The following is a 24,997-nucleotide window of genomic DNA, read 5'->3' as shown; positions in this document are numbered from 1 at the left end:
CTTGTGTAATGGGGGTTTACTATACAAATTATTTCATCACCTAGGTGTTAAGCCTAGTATCCGTTAGTTATTTTTCCTCATCCTTTCGCTTCTCCCAGCCTCCACCCTCCGGCACACCCCAGTGTGTGTTGTTCCCCTCTATGTGTCCATGTGTTCTCATCATTTAGCTCTCACTTATAGGTCAGAACATGGAGTATTTGGTTTTCTATTCCTGTGTTAGTTTGCTAAGGATAAAGGCCTCCAGCTCCATCCATGTTCCTGCAAAGGACATGATCTCTTTCTTTGTTATGACTGCATAGTATTCCATGCAGTATATGATACATATTCCATAGTATACGTATCACATTTTCTTTCTGCAGTCAATGGTATTTTATGAATCTTGACAGGAAACAGGACCCACCTGCCATTAGAATAGCGAAAATGCTAGATACTCACTTTCTTATAATCCTGTGCAGTCAAAACATGGGCTTGAAACTTCATCTCAGGCAACAAACACAATCAATCCTGGCTTATCATTATGAGCTAACAGTCCAAAGAAGCAATGATAATGTGGAATGTTGCCATTCTGACAACATTGCAAAGATAGCAAGGCCAGCAAAGCAAGAGACAATGTCTGGCGCCAACACTCATGGTAGTAGCAGGGTACTTAGAGGACAGTCCATGGCATGATTTTGGCTCTGGTCTGGCTATCCAGTCTCATGTTGTTCCTGCCCACTTTTAAAGTCTTCCCAACAGGTGTGTCAGCCACACTATGTATATCCAGAAACCAACCATTTCTCTCCACCTCTTCTGTAGATATCATCCCATGCTTAGATCTTATTGCAACAGCCTCCTGACTGGTCTCTCTGATTCAGAACGTGCCCATCCTTGGTCCATTCTTAAGAAAGCAGCCAGAGAGATCCAATAAAAATAAGTCAGATCAAATAATTTCTCTGCTCAACACCCTTTGGAGGCTTCCCATCTCATTCTGAGTCAAAGCCAAACTCAATACAGCCAAACCTTTCAAGGCCAACACAATCTGAATGCCACTGCATCTCAAACCTTGTCTCTTCCTATTGTCATCCTTGCTAGCTCCCTTCAAGCCACAGCCCTGCTGTTCCTCAGACAAGCTTTCTGCCCAGAATGTTCTTCCTCTAAAAATATATGCATCTCCCTCTTTCATCTCCTTCAGATTTTTACCTAAACACTTCTCAGCAAGCCCTCCCTGATCACCCTCAACTAAAGTTGCATGTGTGCATACATATGCACATACATCTATCTCAGAGGAAAGCAGAAAAATGTTCAATTGCTCAAGGACTGTTTAATCTGGAAAGCAAAATATTGATAGAGAGCTACAGTTTTTCAAGAACAGATGTGGCATAAAATCATGCAAATCACAGCATTCTTCACAGATTTAAACATCAAAATGTATAAGGCAGAGAAACCAAATAATTAAGCAAATTGTGTAGCAAGTTGAAAAGACAGAATGTAATTTTCAGCTTCCTGTCCCATCTTCTAACATCATACATACCTTAGACCATCATATAAAACTCTAGGAAGGCAGTTAGCACAGGTAAGTTGCAGGGTAAAATGGAGTAACTGGCATCTTTAGGCACAGAAGACTTGAGCTAAAGTCATATCTTTACCATTTTAACTTGGCTAAATAATTTCAGTGAATCTGCTTTAAATTCTCTAAGCATTATTTTTCTTCAATAAAATACTGCATAAACATAACATGCTACCTATAACTCAAAGGGCTGAGGGTAGCATCTAATAAAGTAACATCTATGAGAGTGCTTGTAGAACGTACAACACTATAAAAACGTTTTATGGGCTTTATGATTTCTATCGATACAGCTTTGTTTCCATGTGAAATACAAGATTTTTGTTTTATATAATGTTATACATTAGGCTATTTCACTAGTTTATAGCACAATAGGAAAAAAATGATTATCCCTAACAATATCATGATTAGCTTTGAGTTTGTTGCTTTTTTTGTTTCACAGTTTTATTGAGGTATGACTGATATGCAAATGACTGTACATACTTAATGTATACAATCTGAGGAGTTTGGACACATGCATGTACCTATAATACCATCACCACAATAAAGGCAGTCAAGTTAATAAATATATCCATTACTTCATTTGTGTGTGTGTGTGTGGTTGTGTGTGTGTATATATATATATACACATATATATATATATAAAGGCAAAATGACACAAGGAAACTTGTGGAGTAACAGACATGTTTATTACCTTAACTGCCTTGATTGTGGTGATGGTATTATGGGTGCATGCATATATATATATATAGTTTGTTTTTTAGGGACAAGGTCTTGCTCTGTCATCCAGAGTCAAGTCTAGTGGTACAATTATAGCTCATTACAGTCTTGCACTCTTGGATTCAAGCATCCTTCCACCTCAGCCTCCAGAGCAGCTAGGACTGTAGGCACATGCCACCAGCCTGGCTAATTATTATTTTTTTTTAATTTTATGTAGAGACAAGGTCTCATTATGTTGCCCCAGGCTGGTCTCAAATTCCTGGCCTCAAGCAATCAATCCTCCCACCTCCACCTTCCAAAGTGCTGGGATCACAGGCTTGAGCCACTGTGTCCAACCTTGCTTTTATATTTCTGATGGTAAGAATACTTAACATAAAAATTTACTCTCCTACCAAAATTGTAAGTGCACAATATCACATTGTTAAACCATACGCACTATGGTGTGTGGTAGCTCTCCGGAAATTATGACTGGAATTTTTATCATCCATCTTGTATCCAAAAAAAAAAAAAAGAAAAACCTGAAACTTTACACCCATTGAACAACTCCCTATTTTCCCCTCCTCCTTATTCCCCGGTAATAATAATTCTATTTTGATTTCTACTTGTACGTAATTATTAAATATGTAATGAAAAATGCTGCTACACATGCTTTGCTCTTATGTAATTTAAAATAGAATAGTTATTAGCTTAATGGCAATATATTTACATAATCATGTTTACTATTATCATTCTCATTTTCACTCATGGGATCTGTTTTAAATTTCTCAGCATGGTGTTAAATAGGATAATGTGGCACTTATTTGTCTTTGGCAAAGAAAATAAAAACTAAATTGCTTAACTTTCTGTTTAAGTAGAAGAAAAATTTGTTAGAACTTTCACAACTAAATATATTCTGGAGTCAATGATTCTGAACTACATTTTCTATCTTTCTCTTCCAAGTCTTAAACCTGTATATGGAAAAAAGACAGCTATAATAATATTTTAGACCACTGTGAACGAGATTCCTTTTCAAGCTAACTGAGCCACTCCTTGGTTTAAGGTGTTCCTTCATATTTGACATATTAGACCTAACTGCCTAGGTATATCTTACAAACTTACAAGACCTTGGAAATAACTGTACTCAAAACCATGCATCAGAGGGGCCTACATGTTACCCAGTGGCAACATGAGCAACTTAAGGAGCCCATTTCCTAAGGGGTTCCCAACCTTGCGGCTTCCAGATCGTAGTATCTACAGACTTTGTAACTGTATAAGAATCTAAATTACAGAACACTTTAGGTCTGTAAAGCTTTTCCTATTACTCAAAAGAAAGCCTAAACCAACAATATCCTATTAGCCACTAAACCACTTTAATAATGACCTTCAAAGTCATTTCCTTGAGTATTCTTTCATATCACTAAATTTTTATCACTTATTTCATTATTCTAGCCCTCAGAAGGCTTTTATAAAACCTAAAATGCCATTCATAGCAATAATATAAAGCAACTAGGCTTACAGTTCTCCTTTAAAGGCAAAAAAAATACATTTGTAGTATGTATACATTATCATAAATAAGAACCCTTCATTTGGTAAAACTTGAATGACATAGGTATCTCAAACAGCCCTTGAAAACTTAATTGTGAAATCAAAAGGAAAAATACAATAGTACCTAATAAATCTTAAATTATTTTACTTTCCCTTCATATCCAGGGTTTTAAAGGGCATGGGCTATTAGTTTTTCCTACTGTTTAACTTACACTGGTACGTCCCTCAAAAAAGGGTACAATGAATTACATGGAACTACAAAATCAACATTGTTTAGAAAATTGCTTTGATATTAATAATTCTGAAATACAGCAACGTTATCATTAAGTTTTAGAAATTTTAAATTAAATTGTTTGATACTGATTTTAGAACTTGCTAACAAAGTTGTGTGTGTGCGCCCACATTTCAGAAGACCCTAGCAGCATATATGCGGCAATACTATGACTTACAAGTTTGCTTTATGGAAACTAAAAACACATTTTGTAATTGAAGTAAAAGTTTAAATGGATAGGATTTTGGCCAGTCTACAAAACTTATTCAAACTATAAAGCAGTTTCACTGTTTTTAGGACTTATCTGCACTCAGGATATTAAGTGTAGAATAAAGGAAGGTTATGGAAAGAAAGAGGAAAGTTTCCTTTTCCTCTTCTGACCAAAGACTTGGGCTAACTAAAATTTATAAAAATAAACAGGAGCTAAAACAGTCTAGTTAGGATGGGCCTGGGTCTATCTTACAAACTACAATAACTTGGAAATAACTGCTTCATCTCCCTAACCTTTAGGTTTCTCCTTTGCAAAATGGTGATATTTACAGTTCCATGAGGCTGTTGAGAACACCAAAAGTGACAATGAATGTAAAGCCCTCCGCACAGTGCTCAGCATAAAACTCTGTAAATTTCAGCTGTTGGGTTTTATTATTGTGACCATATTTATCTTAAGCATTATTTCACCTCTCTTTCTATGGCCCTCACTCATTCATCCCAAGCCCACGGTGCTCTCCTGTTTCCTACCTTACACCGCTCACTAATATCTGCTCTAATTTCCGAGGCACTTAATGTTTAAAAATTATTATTGCCTTCCCACTGCTTCAAAACATGAAAGAAGAGTAGAGTTTCTTTCTGCTAGATACTGTGAGGAAAGCAATCTGATTAAAACAATCCATTAAGGTATATAAGAACCTTAATTTTTCTTGAGATATCCAAATATTTACAAAGAACAATCAATAGGAAACTTGTGTTAAGGAAATAAAAACTTTAGGTAATATTCAGGGAAGTTATTTTTCAACTGGGCAATTGCCAAATAGACTAATTCTGCTGAGAAATCTACACCTTCCCACCCTAAATGAGAAGACTATCCTAAGAAATTTCTACAAGCTGAAGCTGTTCTTTTCACCAAAGGCTGATTTCAGGAATTCAACTAAACATCTTTTACTAAAAATGCACAAAAACAAAACAAACTTCACATATAGCAGCAAAAAACAAAATGATGAGAATAGGAAAAGATAGAAAAAGAAAGGCAGAAAGGAGAAAGGCAAAGAAGCAGTGTAAAAGTAAGGCAAGACAGGTAGAGAGGACAGCAGAAGCAGAGGCAGGGCAATCATAAGCCAAAAATGACCCATGCTGGCCTCATTCTCTAAAAGAGACAGGAGTAATCTATATGATGTCCGAACTCCATGGAGAAGTTGGGAACAAAATGTTACTGTAGATACTGCATGTGCCCATATTATTAAGTGGTTGATTTTAAAAGGACATGGGATGTCTCCATAACAACTGGGACTAGGGAAAATTTTACTCACACAAAGAAAAGTGATTATGTCTAAAAGTCAGTCTTAATCAGTAAATAATGCAGGACAGTGAATTTACTTCCTTTTATTTGGGAACAACACAAATACAAAATCATCAAATGACACTTGATCCAATATGTACATTTTAGCCCCATAAACATATTTCATTATTTTTTAAGATTTAGAGAACATATTTTCACATTATTTTTATTAGTTTCTTTACCAATGTTACTGATTTTGGTACACAAGCTACTATCCTTCCTTTTAATTTAATTATCTAATTTGAGGGACAGAATAAGTACATTTTTGAAATCTCTTTTCTACAGAACATTGCAAAAGTCAAGCAAGCATTGTAAGGAAAATCTAGATTTAACTGAAATATGTAAACTAGATATTCTCAAAAGTACGAATCAAAAGTTCCAAGTCTAAATCAGCTGGAATACATTATTACCTCCAAAATCATGGATTAAACAAAAGAAATTATGTTTGCATTGATGTGTGAATCTGCATCCATTCTTGGTACCACATAATATATGCAACTGCTCAGCTCTAGCTGTCCTTGCAGTCACATTACCATATTATTCAAATGTATCTATCATTTATATGTAAATAGACAAGATAAATGGCTTCTTCATAAGACAATTTTCAAATGGCAAACAGACACAGGCAGACATTAGCAAAATAAAAATGTTGCAAATATTCATTCTTTTTTTTTTTTAAGGAAAAATGGAAAGTACTTCAAATTTTTAAAAAAGTGGTGTGGTAATTACAAAATGGGGTCCTAATACACTGACAATACCAACAGCTCTTCTTCTAAATAAATGTCTGCACCGATGTCATTTGTGTCCTATAAATTACATGTTCTTAGATCCATCTGTGAAAATTGGGATGTTAATTATCATGGTTACATTTCACGATTCCACAGTTAAATGCTGAAGTAGTGCTACACAAATACCATATGTTTTTTAAGAGAAATGGAGAAGGATTAATTATGAGTTCAAGTCCAAGTCTTCTAGCAGTAATAGTCTCACACAATAAGATCATTACATTGTGTGGATGCAACTGGAAGTTTTAATTAATAGCTGAAATACCAACTGAGGGGGAAAACTTTGAAGTCTAAATTGTAAGCATCAGGCTTTCTTAAACACACACACACACACACACACACACACACACACAGGTACACATACAGATCTTAATAAGCATGCTTTTGAGAAACCAAGTTATAAGTCCAAAAACAAAAAACCATTCTTATTGCCTATGAGCTTTCTTTGATAATGATCACCATCAGGCTGTTGAATCCTACGTAATAAACCTAAAAACTACAATGTATCCTAGTAACAAATAGGTTATAAACAGATAACATATCTGATAAAAATTCTAGTTAACATTTTTCTGAGTTTTTCTTTTAAGATACATATCATTCAATAATCTCTTATAGGGCCATTATTTTATACAAAATTACAATTCTCATGTATTCAGATAAAATATTAACTTCAGTACAGCAGTCTAAAAACAAAACTCTATAACACCACACGAATTTCATTCATATTTTAAATGTCTAAATTTAAAAGTCTTATTTTACTTACCACATATTCAAACACAAGTGTCAGCGTCTCCTTGGTATGGATGATGTCATGAAGTAGCACTATGTTAGCATGTTTTAGTCCTTTCAACAGAGAAGCTGTAAAATAAAATGGACAGAGAAACAATTTATCATGCATAACAATCAACTAATATGTATCATTATAATTTTGGCACACTATCAGATGAGAGATATCTATTTTCACATGTTCCAAGTAAATAACAATTCAAAATGAAGGGTAGAAAAACAAGACTTTCTTTGAGATGGGGTCTCACTATGTTGCCCAGGCTGGTCTCAAACCCCTGGGTTCAAGTGATCCTCGTTCTTCAGCCTCCTAACAAGCTGGGATTACAGGTGTAGAACACAGTGCCTAGCCAGAAAAACAAGGTTTTCATTTAGATAAAACTTCCTTCAGTTATTTTACCTGTCATCTGTTACTAATCTCTCTTAGGTTTCATTATGGTCAGGGAAAATACTTGGTATGGTTTCAATTCTTTAAATTTGTATAGTTTATTATCCAGAATATGGTTTATCGTGGTATACATTCCATAGGTATGGAACCTGTATTCTGCTGATGTTGGGTGGGGAGTTCTATAAATGTCAATTTGATCCTATTATTTAATAGTATCATTGAGTTCTTCTATTAATATACCCTTACTAATTTTCTGAATAGTGGTTCTATGAACTACTGAGAGAGGCATACTGGCATCCTCAACTGTAATGGTGGATCTGTCAATTAGTCATTTGAGTTCTGCCTGTTTTTACTTTTTGTATTATGAAGCTCCGTTGTTTACTGAATACATGTTTAGGATTGCTATGTCTTCTTTGCGAATTGATCATTTTATCAATACGTAATGTCCTCTTTACTCCTAGTAAATTTCTTTGCTCTGAAGTTCTCTTTGTATAGCCATCCACCATTCTCTTGATTTAGCATTTAGCTGGTGTATCTTTTCCCATCCTTTTCTTTTCAGTCCTACTGATATCACACAGTTGAAGTTTCTTGTAGATAGTATACGGTTTGGTCATATTTTTAAATACATTTTGCCAATCTCTGACTTTTCATTTTGATGTTTAGACCATTTACATTTAATGTAAATATTAATATGTTGGGTTACCACCTGCCATTTGAATCTGTTTTTCTTTTAGGTACCTTGCAATTTAGTCTTCACTTCTGATTTGATTTTTCCTTTTCTTCTATACTTGCCAGAAGTTCAATTAACTCTAATTTTATTTCATTTTATTTTTTGTCCATTTCTCTACTTAGCTTTTGTACTTCCAACTAAAGGTAGGCTTGGTTGTTTGTTTCATATACCAAAAAGCATGAATTCAAATATCCAATTCATATTTCAGTGTTATGCACAGTTTTAATTTTATGGTTGACTTTTTGCAAGAGTTTTTGCAACTTAAATGCACTAATTGCTATTTTCAATTTTTGAGAGTAGTTTTGGGTACAGGTGGGATACTTTATTCTATTCTTATTTATTTAATGGACTGGTTCCTAATCTGAGAGTCTTATTTTCTGTCACCTTTGTCTTCTTCTATGTAGTTTTTACAGCTGGCACTGGGAAGCGAAAGAAAAAAGGTTTGGGTTGTCTTGTTTCTTTTTCATTTCCACAGGATCCTTAATTTCTCCCTTTTCCTTCCTTGTTTACTTTCACTATCCTGTCTTAAGGGGAACCACCCTTTCTCTATATATATGACTCTCCCCTAGAAGTAATGCTTTCCAACAGCTGCCAATTCCAGGCACTTTCAGCCTCCTTTCCTGCATCCAGTGCTGTGAATGAACTACCCAGCATTCCAGCTCTTTCTGGAATAATTTTGCTTGTGATTTGATTAAGTCCTCCACACTCCACACCCCTGTACTGTTTTTCACAGCTTCTTAAACCTGTCAGCTTCCCCTGTGTCATTCTTTGCTATCACAGGCTTGTTGCTGTCTCCTAATGCTCTTGAAGGTATGAGTGGTCTGTTTTTATTTGTTCTCCTTATTCGATTTATGACTTTTGGAGGAGTATGAGTGGGAAGATTCAAGATCAGAAAACCATCATTAACTGTCCTCCAAATCCCTTCTCTCATAGGAACAGGAAACTTTTTTTCCCCTCCCATTGATATATTTCTGCTCCTGGATCATGGTCTAAAGCATAGTAAGAACTCAACAAATTTACTGAATGTCATGCATCTGGGGTCCTCAGGGGTTGGGGTGGCTATTCTGAATAAGAAGAGCCTGCTGCCACCTAGCAGCTCTTCCTCAAGTTTGACCAATCTTCCTTTGACTCTGAGACTAGCACTAGGCCCAAACCTCAGGCTGATAAAACTCAGTTTCCACATAGGGCCTCCGGGTATCTACTCCTCTAAAAACCCAGAGAAGACCAGCAGCTAATGCTAGCAATTTCAAGACACTGGCAAGGAATAGCTGGCTTTACCTCTTAAACTGCACTCCTTCCTCAATGCAAGTCTCCTTTCCTTTGAAAGGAGCACAGTGGCTCATGCCTGTAATCCCAGTACTTTGGGAGGCCTAGGCAGGCAGATCACAAGGTCAAGAGATTGAGACTATCCTGGCCAACATGGTGAAACTCCATCTCTACTAAAAATACAAAAATTAGCCGAGCATGGTGGCGCGTGCCTGTAATCCCAGCTACTCGGAAGGCTGAGGCAGGAGAATCAATTGAACCTGGGAGGTGGAGGTTGCAGTGAGCTGAGATCGCACCACCGCACTCCATCCTGGCAACATAGCGAGACTCTGTCTCAAAAAAAAAAAAAAAAAAAAAAGGAATGAGACATACCACATCCCCATAATCAGATTCTTTGCAACACTGCTCATCTCAAAGAAATCTTAGATTAAGATTTATGTTTATAAATAATACCACAAAAGATATCACTGGGCACTTTGTTTTCCTCCTTTTGGATTATCTCCTTATAATAAATTGTGAAAAATAGAATTACAGGGTCAAATGACACAAATACATTTACAAAACATTATTTATTAAACTTAGGTGGTGAATTTAGTCTTACATCTTTCTAACTCCATGTAAGAATAAAAGAACTGTGAAAGGCAGGGGAAAAGATGTCAAAAAAAATTGTACACTGCAAGTAGCCCATCTGATTAAATAACTGAAACCTTTATTAAATTAATATATGAGCATTTATACACTCATAAGCATGAGTATTAATTTAAGAATAAATTCTTCATACCTGAGTAAAAACAAAAATAATCAAAATAATTTCTCTCTACAGCAATGACAATTCAAGTAGAGTACTCAAAACACAGAAGTTGCCTCTTTACCGTTAATTAAAAACACTATGTCTTCATTTTGGTTTTTGTTTAAGAATCTATAAAATCTGAAGAGAAAAAAAACAAAAAATATTCTGCCTATATTCTATCAATAACTTGTAGTAATTCATTTATTAATCAAATATTTATTCAGAATCTAGTTGCTGACACTGGTGGCCCTCAGCAGGTCCTTGATCCCTTGGCAAATAATAATACAGCAAGGCCATATCTTTAAAGAGAGATTTACGACACCAAGAGTGAACTTTCATGTAAACAATGAAATCTGGGTAATGATGTGTTAATATTATAAGTTCATTAACTGCAACAAATGTATCACTCTGGCTGGGGATTCTGATAGCTGGGGAGGCTGTGTATATGTGGAGGATGGAAAATATGTGGAAACTCTCTGTACTTTCCAATCAACTTTGCTATGAACCTAAAACTGCTCTAAAATGTAAAGTCTGTTAAAAAAATAAAATTAAGAAATTTACCCATGTTTTAACATATTAAAATAAATTTCAATTATTTAATATTTCACTCAAATAAAATAACATTTTAGATATACAAATACCATGCAAATGAGTCTACACTAGACAGTCATCAGAGAAGGCAGAAATAAAGTACTTAGGACTTAGTAGTACATTAAGTTCGAGTATTACCTCCACGAATGTGAGCTCGTGTTACCAGAATTATTGTTATTGCTATGAATTCCCATCGTCTTCCCCAAGCAAACCTGTTTCACAACAATATACTAAATCCTTAATCCCAATATAAACTTATATAAACACATATTGGTCAAAAGAAGGCCATTCAGTCTGATAACCAATCAGTGTGGAAGGCAATAAGAAGTGTGTTCCCTCTGGAACTGAATCTGGAGCATCAACATATATTCCCAGGCAAGAGAAGTAGATGCTAACTATGGTAGAGAGGTCTTCTCTTCTGCCCTACACATATCTGTCAAGGGAAACTTAGTTTTGCACATTAAAAACCTTATTGTAAAAATATCTACAGGCTTATTTTATCTGAGTTTTATAAACCAGCACTCAAGTGAAAAAGTAATTACAATAACACAGTAAAATCACAGCACATTAACTTTGAAGAAACAATCACTATGGAAAGGAGGCTTGCATTGAGGAAGGAGTGCAGATTTACCATAGAGTTTAGTATTGTTAATTCTAATAATTTACTTTCTTCCTTCTTTTAATTATTCAACTAGCCAGTAGCTTTAGGCAATTAAAACTTTATTTGGTAGCTAGCTTTCAGATATTAATCTGGGGATCACATAGGCTCATTTTAAAAGGAATACTTGCTTCAGCACCAGTCTTCTGAGGTGCACACATCCTCCGAGATCATTATTTTAAACCACAGCAGGGTATTTTTAAATGATGGCAAAGTATGGTACATAACACCTAGCCTGCACAGGAACTTTTCAGATCAAATGAATTAAGGGCCTCTGAATATCATGTTGTAAGAAGGGCAATGGCTTTGTGAGGCGAGTTTTGGAAACATATTATTGAACATTATTTGCAATCTCATCCAATTCCATTTTTCTAGTTAATACCTCAGGTTGTCAAATTCAGAGATGAGCCATCCTTATTGGCAACAACTCCATAAAGGTATTAAAGCTTTCACTTCAGTGAGAATCTCATACCCAGAGGACACTTTGACACAGGACCATTTTCAACGTTTTTCCTCAATTATTGTCCTTCTTCTCTTACCACTTACACCTAAATTGTTTCTCGTTTCTCAAAGTAGTATCTTCACACCCATTATTTCCTACTGTGTTTGTCCCACAATTTCAGTAAAATCAAATTCCTGCCAACATTCATCTTGGGAAGAAAATGTTTTTTCCTGAAAGTGGCTAAATATTATAGAAAAGTATCATGTCATTTTTCATATTATATTTTTGACCACTTACATGAAACCTCAAAGCCTCCACATTACATCCTAATAAATCTCAATAATTATGACAGATTTTAGATTTCAGAATATATTTATATAAACTTTCGAAACACACTGTCAGTTAAATAAATATCAATATCTGAATTTGAAACAAGCCCTCTTGCTTTGAGATTAACATAATGAATTCATACTGGGAAAAGGACAGAGTCACTAATTTCAAAGCTGATGGCAGAAAAATGGCATTAATGGATAGAAAACAGCCTACGATATGTACCAACATCACAGTAGGTGACAGACATGACTAACTTTGAGGCTGCCAAAGGCAGCAGCCACTGGTCCCAGCGAGGTGCCAGATACTACAGTTCCTGCTGTTAGCAAGGCAAGGGAGTCTCCTAGCTGCCAAGTCAGTCCAGAGATTAACACCTACAAGTTCTAGAGCCAATGTGTCTCCCTCATCAAGACAAACACTGTCAAAATCATACTCCTTGTAATCCTAATAATATCATAAACACAGGACATGTTATTCTGTCATTGTTTACCTACAAAAATCCTGTAACATTAGCATTAGTAATTCAAGCACTCTTGGTTTCGTCATAAATTGTAGGTAAACATACTGCAATGTTTTAAATTTATTTCACCAGTGACATTTGAAAAGGTAAAATTGCACATGATGCAAAAGACTTGTAATTACAGTAAAGGGTGAAAATTATAACAATAGTTTGGGGACTGTGGTGTCAAAACCATACAAAAACAGAAAAACATTCGCTCATAGAGGTAGCTGTGCTCTGACAAAGTCCCAGTAGAATAGAGGGATGCAGGGAGAGCCTTCCCTTGGGTTGGCAGAAGGATTCAGATTCATATTCAGCAGCCATATTCAAAGCTTGGCATCCCACTTTGAGAATAAACATCTTCATTTTTCACTCCAACTTGGAAGAAATGAATTTCATCTAAACTCTAGTCCCATCATGATTAAAATAAATTTTGAAATAATACAGAAAATCAGAATAAGTTCATTTTATCAGATACCCACTGTAGTGGTGTTTTTTGTTTGTTTGTTTTTTAAAAAACAAAAACAAAAAACAAATGTTAATAAAGGGAAAAAAAACCTTTAATATTTGAGAAAATTTTCTAGGTCATTATTTGATGTCCTAGTAGGAAAAAAGAGATTACAAAGACACACAGCCCATCCTCTATCACTTCGCCTTTAGCCTCTGGGGGAAAAAAAGACATTTACAGGCTCCTTTCATCTTTTGTGTTCTTTCTCAGCAGAGAGGAATAGAGGGATCGCTGCCTGACTTTTCCAGAATGACTACCCATGAAACCTAAGGAGCCAACTATATCTCAAGCCACAACCACAACAAACATCAACTTTTTCTTCAAGCCCACAGCTTGACAGATCTAAGGCTGTTGAAATTCACTTTTACTACAAATAGTAAAACTACTTTTAACTACTAAGTTCCATCTCCCTTACTTGCCAGTGGAGTCTGAATATTTTCATAGCTAAAATTCTGAGGGGAAATATAAAGGGTGGACTAAAAAACTGCATGCACAAAAGAGACAGGATTGCTTGTTTAACTGCCTGTAATGAGGACACAGTCTAGCAGAGAAAGAACATGTGCGTACGCTGAGCACTGATGCGCAGCTCCAGGTTAGCGCGTTCATGGTTCTATAATGCATGCTGCTTGCTTGGTCTAAACACTGGGAGAGCAATGATAAACACTGTGGTTGTGATCAATCTGGACATCCTCCTTAGTGATATCTAATACAATAAACACTCCACACACAGAACCATAAACTAATAAATGAAAAAATAAAGGAATCAGGCTAAAAAATAGAATTAAATGTTTGACCCCATATTTGCTTTTTATTCTTTATACACACATGTGTACAAAGAGTCAACTGTGGGTTATGGAGGAAAGAGGTCATAGCCAAGTCTAAACATAAGGTTAAAATAAATGTAGTGTCATGCAATCTTAATTTAGCTAAAATCACATTCAGGATTTAGACACATGTTTTTTGTTCACCAGATGTCATCCAAAATTGGAAAGGTAATACAACAGGTTAGGAATACTTTTAAAATACCATGTAAGTTGTTTTATATCTATGAAAAGGTATACTGTTTTCACTTGCTTCTTATAGTTTTCCAGTTTGGAGATGGGCAAAAGTTCAATCCCACTATATATTTCTCCTGCTCTGCTTCTCTCTAATTTCCTCAACATCATAGAACTGAAATGTGATACTGGAAATTACAGCCTCAACCATTTCTCCCTTAGCATCAATACCTATTTATCCATCACCTGACTACTGGCAAAGTGCAGTGAGATACGGGCTATTTTCACATTGCAGCCTCACATGCCCACATCAACTGGTTACTAAATCACTATAAAGAACACAGTCCTCTAATACTATAGCTTGACCACACGAAACTGCCAATATTTGACATTTTTTACCTACTAACACAGCAATTGTATATGGTCCAACCTAGTAGAATATACCTGGTTCAAAGCATTTAAATTTTTTCACAAATGCATTGTTATTTTTACTACCATTAATATTCAAACCAGTCAATCTGCTACCAAATCACCACCAATCAACTGCATTTTTAAAAAGGAAGAATCTATTCATCAAATTATAGTTATAGCTGAGAAGAGAGATATAGAAACAATTTAATATACTACATGTATCTTTCTGTATCATTTGAATTGTTTGTGATAAAGATATATTGCTTTTATACTAAAAAGGAGATACCTGGAAAAGTTTTTTATTAGAAGTGAATTTGCTAAAGAACTGAAACAACACTATCAAATAAAAAGCATACAGGTGTTTAATTACACAACATGGAACTACAATACAATAATGAATCATTATAACTGCAATAATATTCTTCACTTCTAATCCCTCCTCACTTGGGTACTGGTGGAAATATGTATATTAAGGATCTCTTTTTCTATCCTGGTACACTGCAGACCCTCGTATTTTGTTCGTAATTTGTTCTCGTATCACATATTAATCCAACATGTTAAATGTTTCTTTTCTAAATAGTTACTTTCCTGCATTAAAATGTACTCAGTGCAAAACATTCTCAATCTGTCTCCATTTACTGCTAGTACAACCTGTAAATGACCCTCTTCTGCTGTTCCATGCTCCAGTTAATCTTGGTGCTATTTGTGATGGGAAGGATCCAAACAAATGCAGGTACTACATAAATGCTAGACATGTGGTTCTTCTCAAATGCAAACATCTTGCTAGTAACTTCTGGAGAAAGGAAACTTACTTAGCAACAAGGGTGGGAATGGTGTTGATTATAATCCAGGTACTGTCTTCGGGAGGAAGAGACAATTTAGGGACTGAGGGTTTCTGCAAGACCTGATAACAGGTTTTTTATTTTTTAATCTTGGTCTGGCCATAAAAACTAGGTTTAAAAGCCATTAGGCAGTTTGCTTCATTTTAACCATTTTATACTTTATCACACACGGGTTACATGTACAGTTAACAAGAACACTACAAAGTATGTGATTAAAAAAAAAAAAGATGAGTGGTTTTGCACCAAGCCCCTTATGTTTTCTGGTTAAGAATAACCATTCATATCATGTTAGCTATTACTGTTTGACTAGGTTTGTATTTACGTATGTGTTGTTTATTTATTTATTTACTTACTTATTTATTTAGAGGCAGGGTCTCGCTCTATTGCCCAGGCTGGAGTGCAAAGTGTAATCACAGCTCACTGCAGCCTCAACCGCCCAGGCTCAAGTGATCCTCCCGAGCAGCTGGGACCACAGGCACCTGCCACCACCCCTGGCTAATGTTTTTGCTTGTTTTTAATTATATGTAGAGATGAGGCTTTGCTATGTTGTTTAGGCTGGTCTCGAATGCCTGGGCTCAAGTGATTCTTCCACCTTGGCCTCCTAAAGTGCTGGGATTATAGGCATGAGCCACTGTGCCTGATCTTGCTGTCTGAATAGATTTAAATCAACATCTCTTTAAATGAATGTATGTGAATAGCTATTGTTGTATGCTTTTACACATAAGATTTACACATCTGTATCCTTTACAGATAAGTTTAAAGTCAGAAAATGTCTCCTTTGGCATGGCTACAAGTCCCAGCGCTCAAAGGCACAGAAGACACTCAACTTTGTAAGACTGTAGTCAAGAAGAAAAGTATTGTCAGACTCCTCCACAAAACAAAGTAGTTCTGCAGCATATTCTTAAGCAAATTAGAACCCAGATACCTTTGTGGAGAAGTAGACCATTCACAACAGCCACAGCCCCAAGCCCAGCATGCAGTGCTTCTCAAAGTGTGGCCCACCAACCAACTACATCAAAGTCAACTGGTGTGCCTGATATCAATGCAGATTCATGGAGTCCTATTCCAAAGCTACCAAATATACGTTTATAAGGATGGAACCCACAAATCACCCAACACATATTTATTTAACATCTACTACATGCCAATCACAAGGCACTGGAGATAAAACAGAGGAAACACAGACAAAAAACTCTTATTCTCATGAAGCTTATATTCTGTATTTCGACCAAATTGTCCATTTAATATTTATGCATCCTAAAGTTTAAAAATCACTGTGCTATGGCTCTCACAGAGGGAGAGGGGTAGCATGTTTATTGCGTGTGTGTGTGTGTGTGTATGTGTGTTTATGTATTTAGTTGCACTTCAACCTACTTGCTGCTCTACAAGCATATCAACAGAAGCGAAGTCAGTCGCTCAGTTCATTTGCCTAGTGTCTATCTTTGTCTTTTCTTTCTTGCACTCCCTCTCTCACACACACAAAGCTACTGAGGTAGATTCTACTGAAAGTTATAGTCTTGAGCTAGAAGGCAAAGGAAATTCTTTATTCCGAGAATTTGATGGTATTCTGATGTGTGCAGTTTTTTCCTGTTGAGATGAAAAGCCCAAAAAATGTCAGCCAACAAAGTTTTTCATTATTAATGAACTGTTGATAAGGTCATAATTATGTGGCCTTTCCAATCCCACAACAATTCTAAAATCTGCGAAAGAGTAAGATTTGCTGTAAATTGCTTTAGAATCAGTGCTTTGATAAATATATACAATCAGTAGGTCTGATCATAATGAAAACTGATTATGAGCACAGAAGGAAGAGACAGAAAAGACCATAAAAGATAACTACAGATTTTGGTTGGAGCTGAATTAAAATTTCAAACATACCACTACTTCATTTGACTGAAACAAAGTCAAAGCTAAAAAAACTACAAAGTACAGCATAGTTCATTGGAAGGCCCACAGTACCAGAGCCCGTGTTACCCAAAGCGTCAGTCCACCTACAGGCAGTCATCCTCCTACACGTCAAGCCTTAAAATCCTTCAGGCTGACTCTGCTCAGCACTGGCCTTGTGAGCACCTAAGTTCATCTCAGCTTGAGCGAGCTCTGCCACTTACATGAAGGTCACTAATACACTGAGTCCCAGTTTGCTTCTCTACCACTTGTACCTGTCCTCCTTGTCAGTATTCAGTAATGTTCAGCTGCTAATAACCGTGCTTGGCGAATGCTAGCATCACTCAAATGTTCAGGATGTTTATGAGATATTTAATCTAAGAAAAGGCATTAAGGCCTTCCAATCATAAAGAATGGGAAATCCCAGCCTCTGAGTGGGCTCATTTCTTTCATTTTAACTATTTAACTTCCTGCTTCACATTATTCCAGCTAATGCAGCATTTAAGAGAGGCTATTCTACATCTGGAAATACATAAAAGCAAGACAGGAATACAAACACACCTATAAAGGGTAGAGTGACTTATCACAAGTGTTTAGCATTTAAAAGTCTGTGATAATAAAATTGTTTATGCAAAGTTACATACGGCAAAATGTTATTTAATAAGCTTGATAATATTCTCCTTCCAACTTTTTCTGAAAATAAAGACACCCTAAATCTCCTTGATACTAGGGAAACTACTACAATACAAAAAACTAATAATGTTAAAAGATTTGCCAGACACAGTGACTCACACCTGCAACCCCAGCATTTTGAAAGGTGGAGGCAGGAAGATGACTTGAGCTTAGGAGTTCAGGGCCAGCCTGGGTGACATAGCAAGACTCCACATCTATAACAAATAAAAATGAGCTGGGCATGATGGCACATGCCTGTAGTCCCAGCTACTCAGGAGGTGGAAGCAAGAGAATCACTTGAGCCCAGGATTTTGAGTTTGAGGCTGCAGTGAGCTGTGATTATGCCACGACATTCCAGCCTGGGTGACAGAGCGAGAGTTGAGCCCAATAATTTGAGGTTACACTATGATTATGATCACACCACTGCACTTCGCCCTAGGCAGAAGAGGGAAACTCTGTCTCTAAAAATAATAATAATAATAAATAAATAAATTAGCAAGGTAACTTCAAATTGTCATGATAATTAAAAAAAAAAAACAGGCACTCAAGAAAATGACAAAAGGGAAGAAAAACAGGTTTCTTTATTATGGTCTCAAATTTCCCAGAAATTCTGCATCTTTGTATGCACTGTCAAACCAAGGAACTGTAGAAAGAGGTGATCTTATCATACATTCCTCTAGGTAAGAAACTATCTGATTCCTGCACAGTTTGGGTTACAAAGAGTTGAGGGGACAGTCTCTGCAATGTACACTTGTGACTGGTATTGACAATAGCTCCTGCTCATGCAACCTGCCTTTCCATAAGAGACAGGCAGCTCCTGAGTGCTATGGCAAACATCCCCCTATTATTAGCATTACCATCATCTTCTCAAATGCATTCAACCTTCTACTGACCCATGCTTCCTTTTCTAATAAGATTTCATCTTGTTTCATGTACATTACGCACACACACATCCATACACACACATATATATAAAATCTTAGTGCACTGAATACATTTGTAATTTGACTGATATACAGGGTGATTGATTCATAATGCACAACTGAAATAACCCTCATAGAATTGTAAAACTCAGGGTCACCTTCAAGAACACCCATCCAACCCTTCATTTGACAACTGAGGACACTAAAATATAAAAGACTTTGGCCATAGGTCTCAAATTCTGGCCTCCTGATTCCTGATACAGTACAATTCCATTTTCATAATAAAATAAGTATTTTCTGCTTTTCCTTTTGTCTTACTTTTCTTGCATCCATTCCTAGTGTTTTGCTGTGGTCATGGTTTACCTTTGTCTTCATATCTTTCCAGGTGTTGAAGGCAGAAAAAACTGAAGCTACGAAGACTAAAAGGACATCAGACATATTCTGATTGTGGTGAAAACCATTCACTTGCAGCATCACCACCTGGACTAAAGAGGTAACTGCTGCTCAAAGCGGCTTTTGAAAATTGCCTTTATCTGATCTAGTCAATTCTCTTCTTAAAACCTCTCAACAGCCGCTTAACAGGACTTACAAGAGCCCGCACAACAGGCTCTTGATGGAGAGGTCTCCAAGCAGCTCCCCCACTCCCTATCACACTTGGAACTCCAGCCATATGGTGCTTTTCTCAGATCTTCAATCCCCGATGATCTTTCAGAATGAGGAGACATTGCCCTTTCTGTTCCCTCTTCCATAGCTTCTGGTCCTCACCAATTCCCACCATCTCTTCAGATTTTAACTTAGTTATCATTTTCTTTGGAAGTGTTCCCTGACCCCCAAGGTTAAGTGAGGTGCCTTTTCTAACCCTCCCTCAGCAGTGTTGTCCTGTCACAGTATTATAATAACCTGATGACCTATTTCCACCTGTCTATATCCCCCACTCACTCATTATTTACACCTACTCCTGCTGTGCCCATAGCACTCAATTCAGTGCTGAGTTTAGAGAAAATGCCTATTAAGTGCTGATTGAATAATGCATGCATGAACAAGAAAAATAAAATCATTACAGGATCTTCCATAAATCACTGCAAGGAGCACAGTATCTAGCATTGCACTCTGCTGTAGATTGGTTATCTTACTAAAATGTGTTTAGTTCACCCTGAATATATTGATCAAAAATAAATCCATTCTCATTTTCATATTAACTGACAAACACAGGGAGACTGCAGATGTCACAGAATTTTAAAAAGAAGCAAAGAAATATCCTATAGGATGTCATTAGGAGTTTTCCCTTCATAAGTGGGTGAAATGTTATATATTAATGCTATAACTAAAAAGGCATTATTTTATTTCCACATACTTTTCAGATTATGGAAAGATGGTAAAAGATTTGCTTTGAAAGTATAATTTATCTAAACGCTCATGTCAGAAACTGAAATTGTATACCAACATTTTATTCAGCATGAGATAAGTTTGTTAACAATAAGACAGTATCAATAAGAAAAGGAAGACGATGTTCTAACCATGCATAGATTTACAGTAGAACCAGATCCAACCCACAGACTTGGTTTATGTAGCCTGTGCAGTATTTTTTAATGTCTGTCAAGTATTTAAAGATCAGAAAGTTTCACATAAATAAACACTCTGGCTTTTCTATAAAAATCAGAATCTCTGCCATCCTGTGCTTCACAATGTGGGTAAAAGTTATGTGGCGGGAGCTACACAACTGGCCCCTTCATCAAGCATCACTGCTATGGCTCCCCATCCTCTCCAATCCCCAAGAGGGCAGAGCTCTTATACTCCATTATTGCTGGACCTCTAAGTTTGTGATCCCTAAATTAATGTTTGAACATCATGTGTAAAAATGTAACATCACTTTGTCCAAGATAAGATAACAATTATAAGTATATTAGTCCATCTTGTGCTGCTGTAAAGAAATACTGAGGCTGGGTAATTCATAAAGAAAAGAGGTTTATGTGGCTCACAATTCTGCAGGCTATATAAGCATGGCACTCACAACTGCTCCGCTTCTTGTGAGGCCTCAGGAAGATTTTCGTCATGGCAGGAGGTGAAGGGCAATCAGCATATCACATGATGAGCAAGGGCTCAGGAAGCAAGGGGATTTGGGGAGATGTCAGGCTCCTTTTTAAACAAGCAGATCTGAAGTGAACTCACTGCCCCATGGGAGCACCAACCTATTCATGAGGGATCCGCCCCCATGACCCAAACACCTCCCAACAGGCCCCCCTCCAACACTGGGAATCACATTTCAACATGAGATTTGTCAAGGACAAACATACAAATTCTATCAATGAGGAAACTGGAAGGAGCCAATTTAAAATGGGTTTTACATGTCCCACAAATCAATAAACAGAGTAAGAAAAGGCAAAAGAAGAACACATAAGAAGGTATTTGTGAATGGTTGTAATTTCAGCCAAAGAATAGGCAAAAATAAAATTATATCAATTTTCAATTATTTATTTAAAAGCCCCAATGAAACCCACTAGATGGAATAGGAACCTCTTAGTGTTATTAGCATGGGACATTTGTTTCTTTCATATCACTCTGAATATAGAGTTACTGACTGACAGATTTAATCAGACACTGAAAGACATTTAGCCCATTTGATGCACTTTTTCGGATAAGAATAATGTGGCTCAAAGTGTTGAAAATCATCCAGTCTGGGATGTGTCGTCCCCTCACTAGCCCTCTGCTACTCCAATTCAATCTCAGAGGCTTAGAAAAAAAGTCAAGTAGGCATTAAACTTCTGATATTTACCCCCTAGGAAAATGAGGAATAAAGAAATAAAATGCACTTAATCAAGGCAGCAACAGAGAGCTGACAGCCAAGCTGGGCCAAGAGTCAGGTCTGGTTCCCAGGCCATACTGCCAGGCTTCTACTTGAAACACTGCAGAGTTCGAAGTCTGAGAAAACTGGCTGGGCACTGTGGCTCAGGCCGGGTGCAGTGGCTCACACCTGTAATCCCAGCACTTTGGGAGACCAAGGCGGGAAAATAACTTGAGGTAAGGAGTTCAAGACCAGCCTGGCCAACATGGTGAAACCCCATCTCTTCTAAAAATCCAAAAAAACTTAGCGGGACATGATGATGCGAGCCTGCAGTCCCAGCTATTTGGGAGGCTGAGGTGGGAGGATCGCTTGAACCCAGGAGGCAGAGGTTGCAGCGCACTGAGATCATGTCACTGCACACCAGCCTGGGCGACAGATCAAGACTCTGTCTCAAAAAAAAACAGAACATGCTTATGGCCTGACAGACCCCACCCACAACAGACACACAAAACAAACAGAATGGGAGGAAGACAGAGAGAAATCCTAATTAATGCATGAAACTCAGAATAACATTAATCCAATGATAACACTGACAAGGATGTGAACAAATAAATATACTTGTACACTGTTTGAGTCGGACTTATTGTGGTGGGAAGGAAGACTGATAAACATCTAACAAAAATTACATTTTTCATAGCCCTTGAACCTGCATTTCTCCTGAGAATTTATCTTTTAAGAAACAGGGGCAGAAATAAGCAAAGACACATTAATAAGAATGGTCATTTCAATGTTCTTCATAAAGAGTAAAAGACTATAAATAACCTAAACTGTCATTCATTGTGTTAAATAAAATTTATTCTGGTTAAATAAAATATGGTACATTTATATAACATAAAAATCGTGTAGACATTTAAAAATATACAATAGTTCTGTAACTACCAATATTGTAACATATCTATGGGGAAAAAACATCAAGTTGAGAACTACGTATTTAACAAGAAAGTAGAGGTGGTGGACATACTCAAGCTATGAAGAGAAATTACCTGTGTGGAAGAACACAGAGCTCAGGGGATAAAGTATGGGTAGATTGGTGGTTTACTGTTTATTTCATATTAATTATTTAGTTTAATTTTTTACCTGGATACTCTATTCTTTTATATTATAAATGTAGCTAATAAAAATTAATTAAAATATTTTTAAATTCCTTTGCTTTCTACTCTCTTAAGCAGGTGTTTAACAACATACTTATTGATATATTCAGCTAACATATATTGACCACCTATTTCTGTTTGTGATTATCTAATCTCAGAAGACATGGAAAGATACAGCAAATGCCAAAAACTTTTAAGATTTGGCTCCTTCTGGAATATAAGCAAAATTCATACTATGTGTAGGTTAGCTCTGGAGTAGACAAGCATCCAAGAACACCTCCAGATTGCTTGGCATAACCTGCCTAGAGAAACGTTTTGATACATACAATTATGAACTCTCCTTCCCTAAGTAAGATAAAGCAGTTGAAACAAAATAAGTAAGTATTCTTGCCACCCAAAAACTCTTCTGCTGGGATCTTAAAAGGAAAGAGAATAATGAGCAATCAGACCCTGCTTGACCCTACTCCACACAGGAGAGCTTTGGGGAAATGGACTGGACAAACCAGAAAGCAAACTGCTCCTGATGAGGGTGAAGGGAGGAAGGAGAGCGGGGTGACGGTAGGGCAGGAGCCTATACAGAGGCCAAGCCCCAACATTAGAATGCCGGGTGCCACTTTGGTTATTCAGGTGATTTTCATTCTTTCCAAGTGAATTACCTCCTAAAACCGAGGGAAGTGATGGGCCCACAACCAGGTGGTGACTGATGACATCTATGGCTGGCAACATGTACCCATTTCCCTGATCCTGGTCTTAACCTACTCTGGCATGGGGCATTGGGTGAAACGGTTTTTTATATTTTTCCTTTTGTTCCTAGTACCTCAATAAATAAATAGATATGTTTTTCCCATTTTAGAATCTGGGGTACTGCTTAGTGTGATGGAAATGCAGATCAGCTACTTCTAACAAAATGAGTCTGTCTCCATCCAAACATTCCTGAAACTAGTCAAGAACATGTTCAGCAACAGCACAGACTGTGGCAGCTCAAAGAAGGATCTTAAGGCAAAACTACTCCTCTTAAGTGGGTGAGAAGAGCCATAAATAACTTTACTACAGCAGGTCTTTGTAAGAGCATGAGAGTGTAACAACCAAACAATTAAAAAATATTAGACCAATGGAGAAATAGGAGAGAGAACTCCCAATGGAACCAAGTGGGGAACCTTATAGTACAGGTGCCACATGAGCTGCTCTGGAAGAACCTATGGATATGCTATAACAAGATGCAGCATTCTGAACTCAAGGAACTTGAGCTTGGGGGAAGAACAAGAGTCACGGATGGGAAAATAAGTAGTTTATTTTGGTTGAAAACCAAAATGTTTGAAGTAAAGTAATGGGGACAAAGTTGGAGACAAAGGTTTGGGTCCTCATTCCTCAGGTTTTTAGGGAGTTATATTATTTTTTTATACAAAAAAAGACAGGAGAGTTCAATAAAAGGTGGGCCTCTGTAAGGTTGTAAGGTTCATCCAGCAGGAATACACACAATAGATTACTGTTGGAAAAGATAGTGTCCTTTCACATAAAACTAACTGAATGCACTATTCTAGCAGAGCTTAATAGAACAGCTATTAATGGCTAGAAACTAACTGCCATCCTAACTTAGTGACATAATAGTGTCACCAAGGGGACAAAAGAATTCTCCTTTTATTTTTTCAGAAAACCTCATACAGACATTAGATTACCTGAAATAAAAATGTACATGCCTATTAAAAGGTTATCATTGAGTAGTGCCTATTACCTGTGATATGAATAAATGCAATGTACTACAACAAGTCTTATGAGAAGGTCTGCTGGGAATATATTCAAACATAAGTGACACCAGAAAAGTGAGCTAGCAAAAACAATTTCTATCTGCCTATATGCTGTACATGTAAACTTGGACATTTTCTTTTCTTCTAGTTTTAAACTACCACTTCATCTTAAAGAAAAAAATACTAAAAAAAACGAGTAATTCAAATAAGTT

General features: G+C 36.7%; 1 protein-coding gene across 4 annotated transcripts in view; it reads right to left on the bottom strand.

Moving 5' to 3' along the window:
* The window catches only part of LOC105475476 (cyclin dependent kinase 14), a 594,776-nt gene that overhangs the window by 333,894 nt on the left and 235,885 nt on the right, over positions 1-24,997 (bottom strand). For all 4 annotated transcript variants that reach the window (XM_011730740.2, XM_011730739.3, XM_071094797.1 and 1 more), the window contains one exon: positions 7,159-7,253. In XM_011730740.2, the coding sequence (XP_011729042.1) occupies positions 7,159-7,253 (95 nt within the window). The remainder of the gene's footprint in view (positions 1-7,158; positions 7,254-24,997) is intronic.

The sequence above is a fragment of the Macaca nemestrina genome, chromosome 4 (assembly GCF_043159975.1).
Source record: "Macaca nemestrina isolate mMacNem1 chromosome 4, mMacNem.hap1, whole genome shotgun sequence".
Classification (NCBI taxonomy): Eukaryota; Metazoa; Chordata; class Mammalia; order Primates; family Cercopithecidae; genus Macaca; species Macaca nemestrina.
The sequence above is the reverse complement of the archived record's forward strand: the minus strand, read 5'-3'. Positions and strand labels throughout refer to the sequence as shown.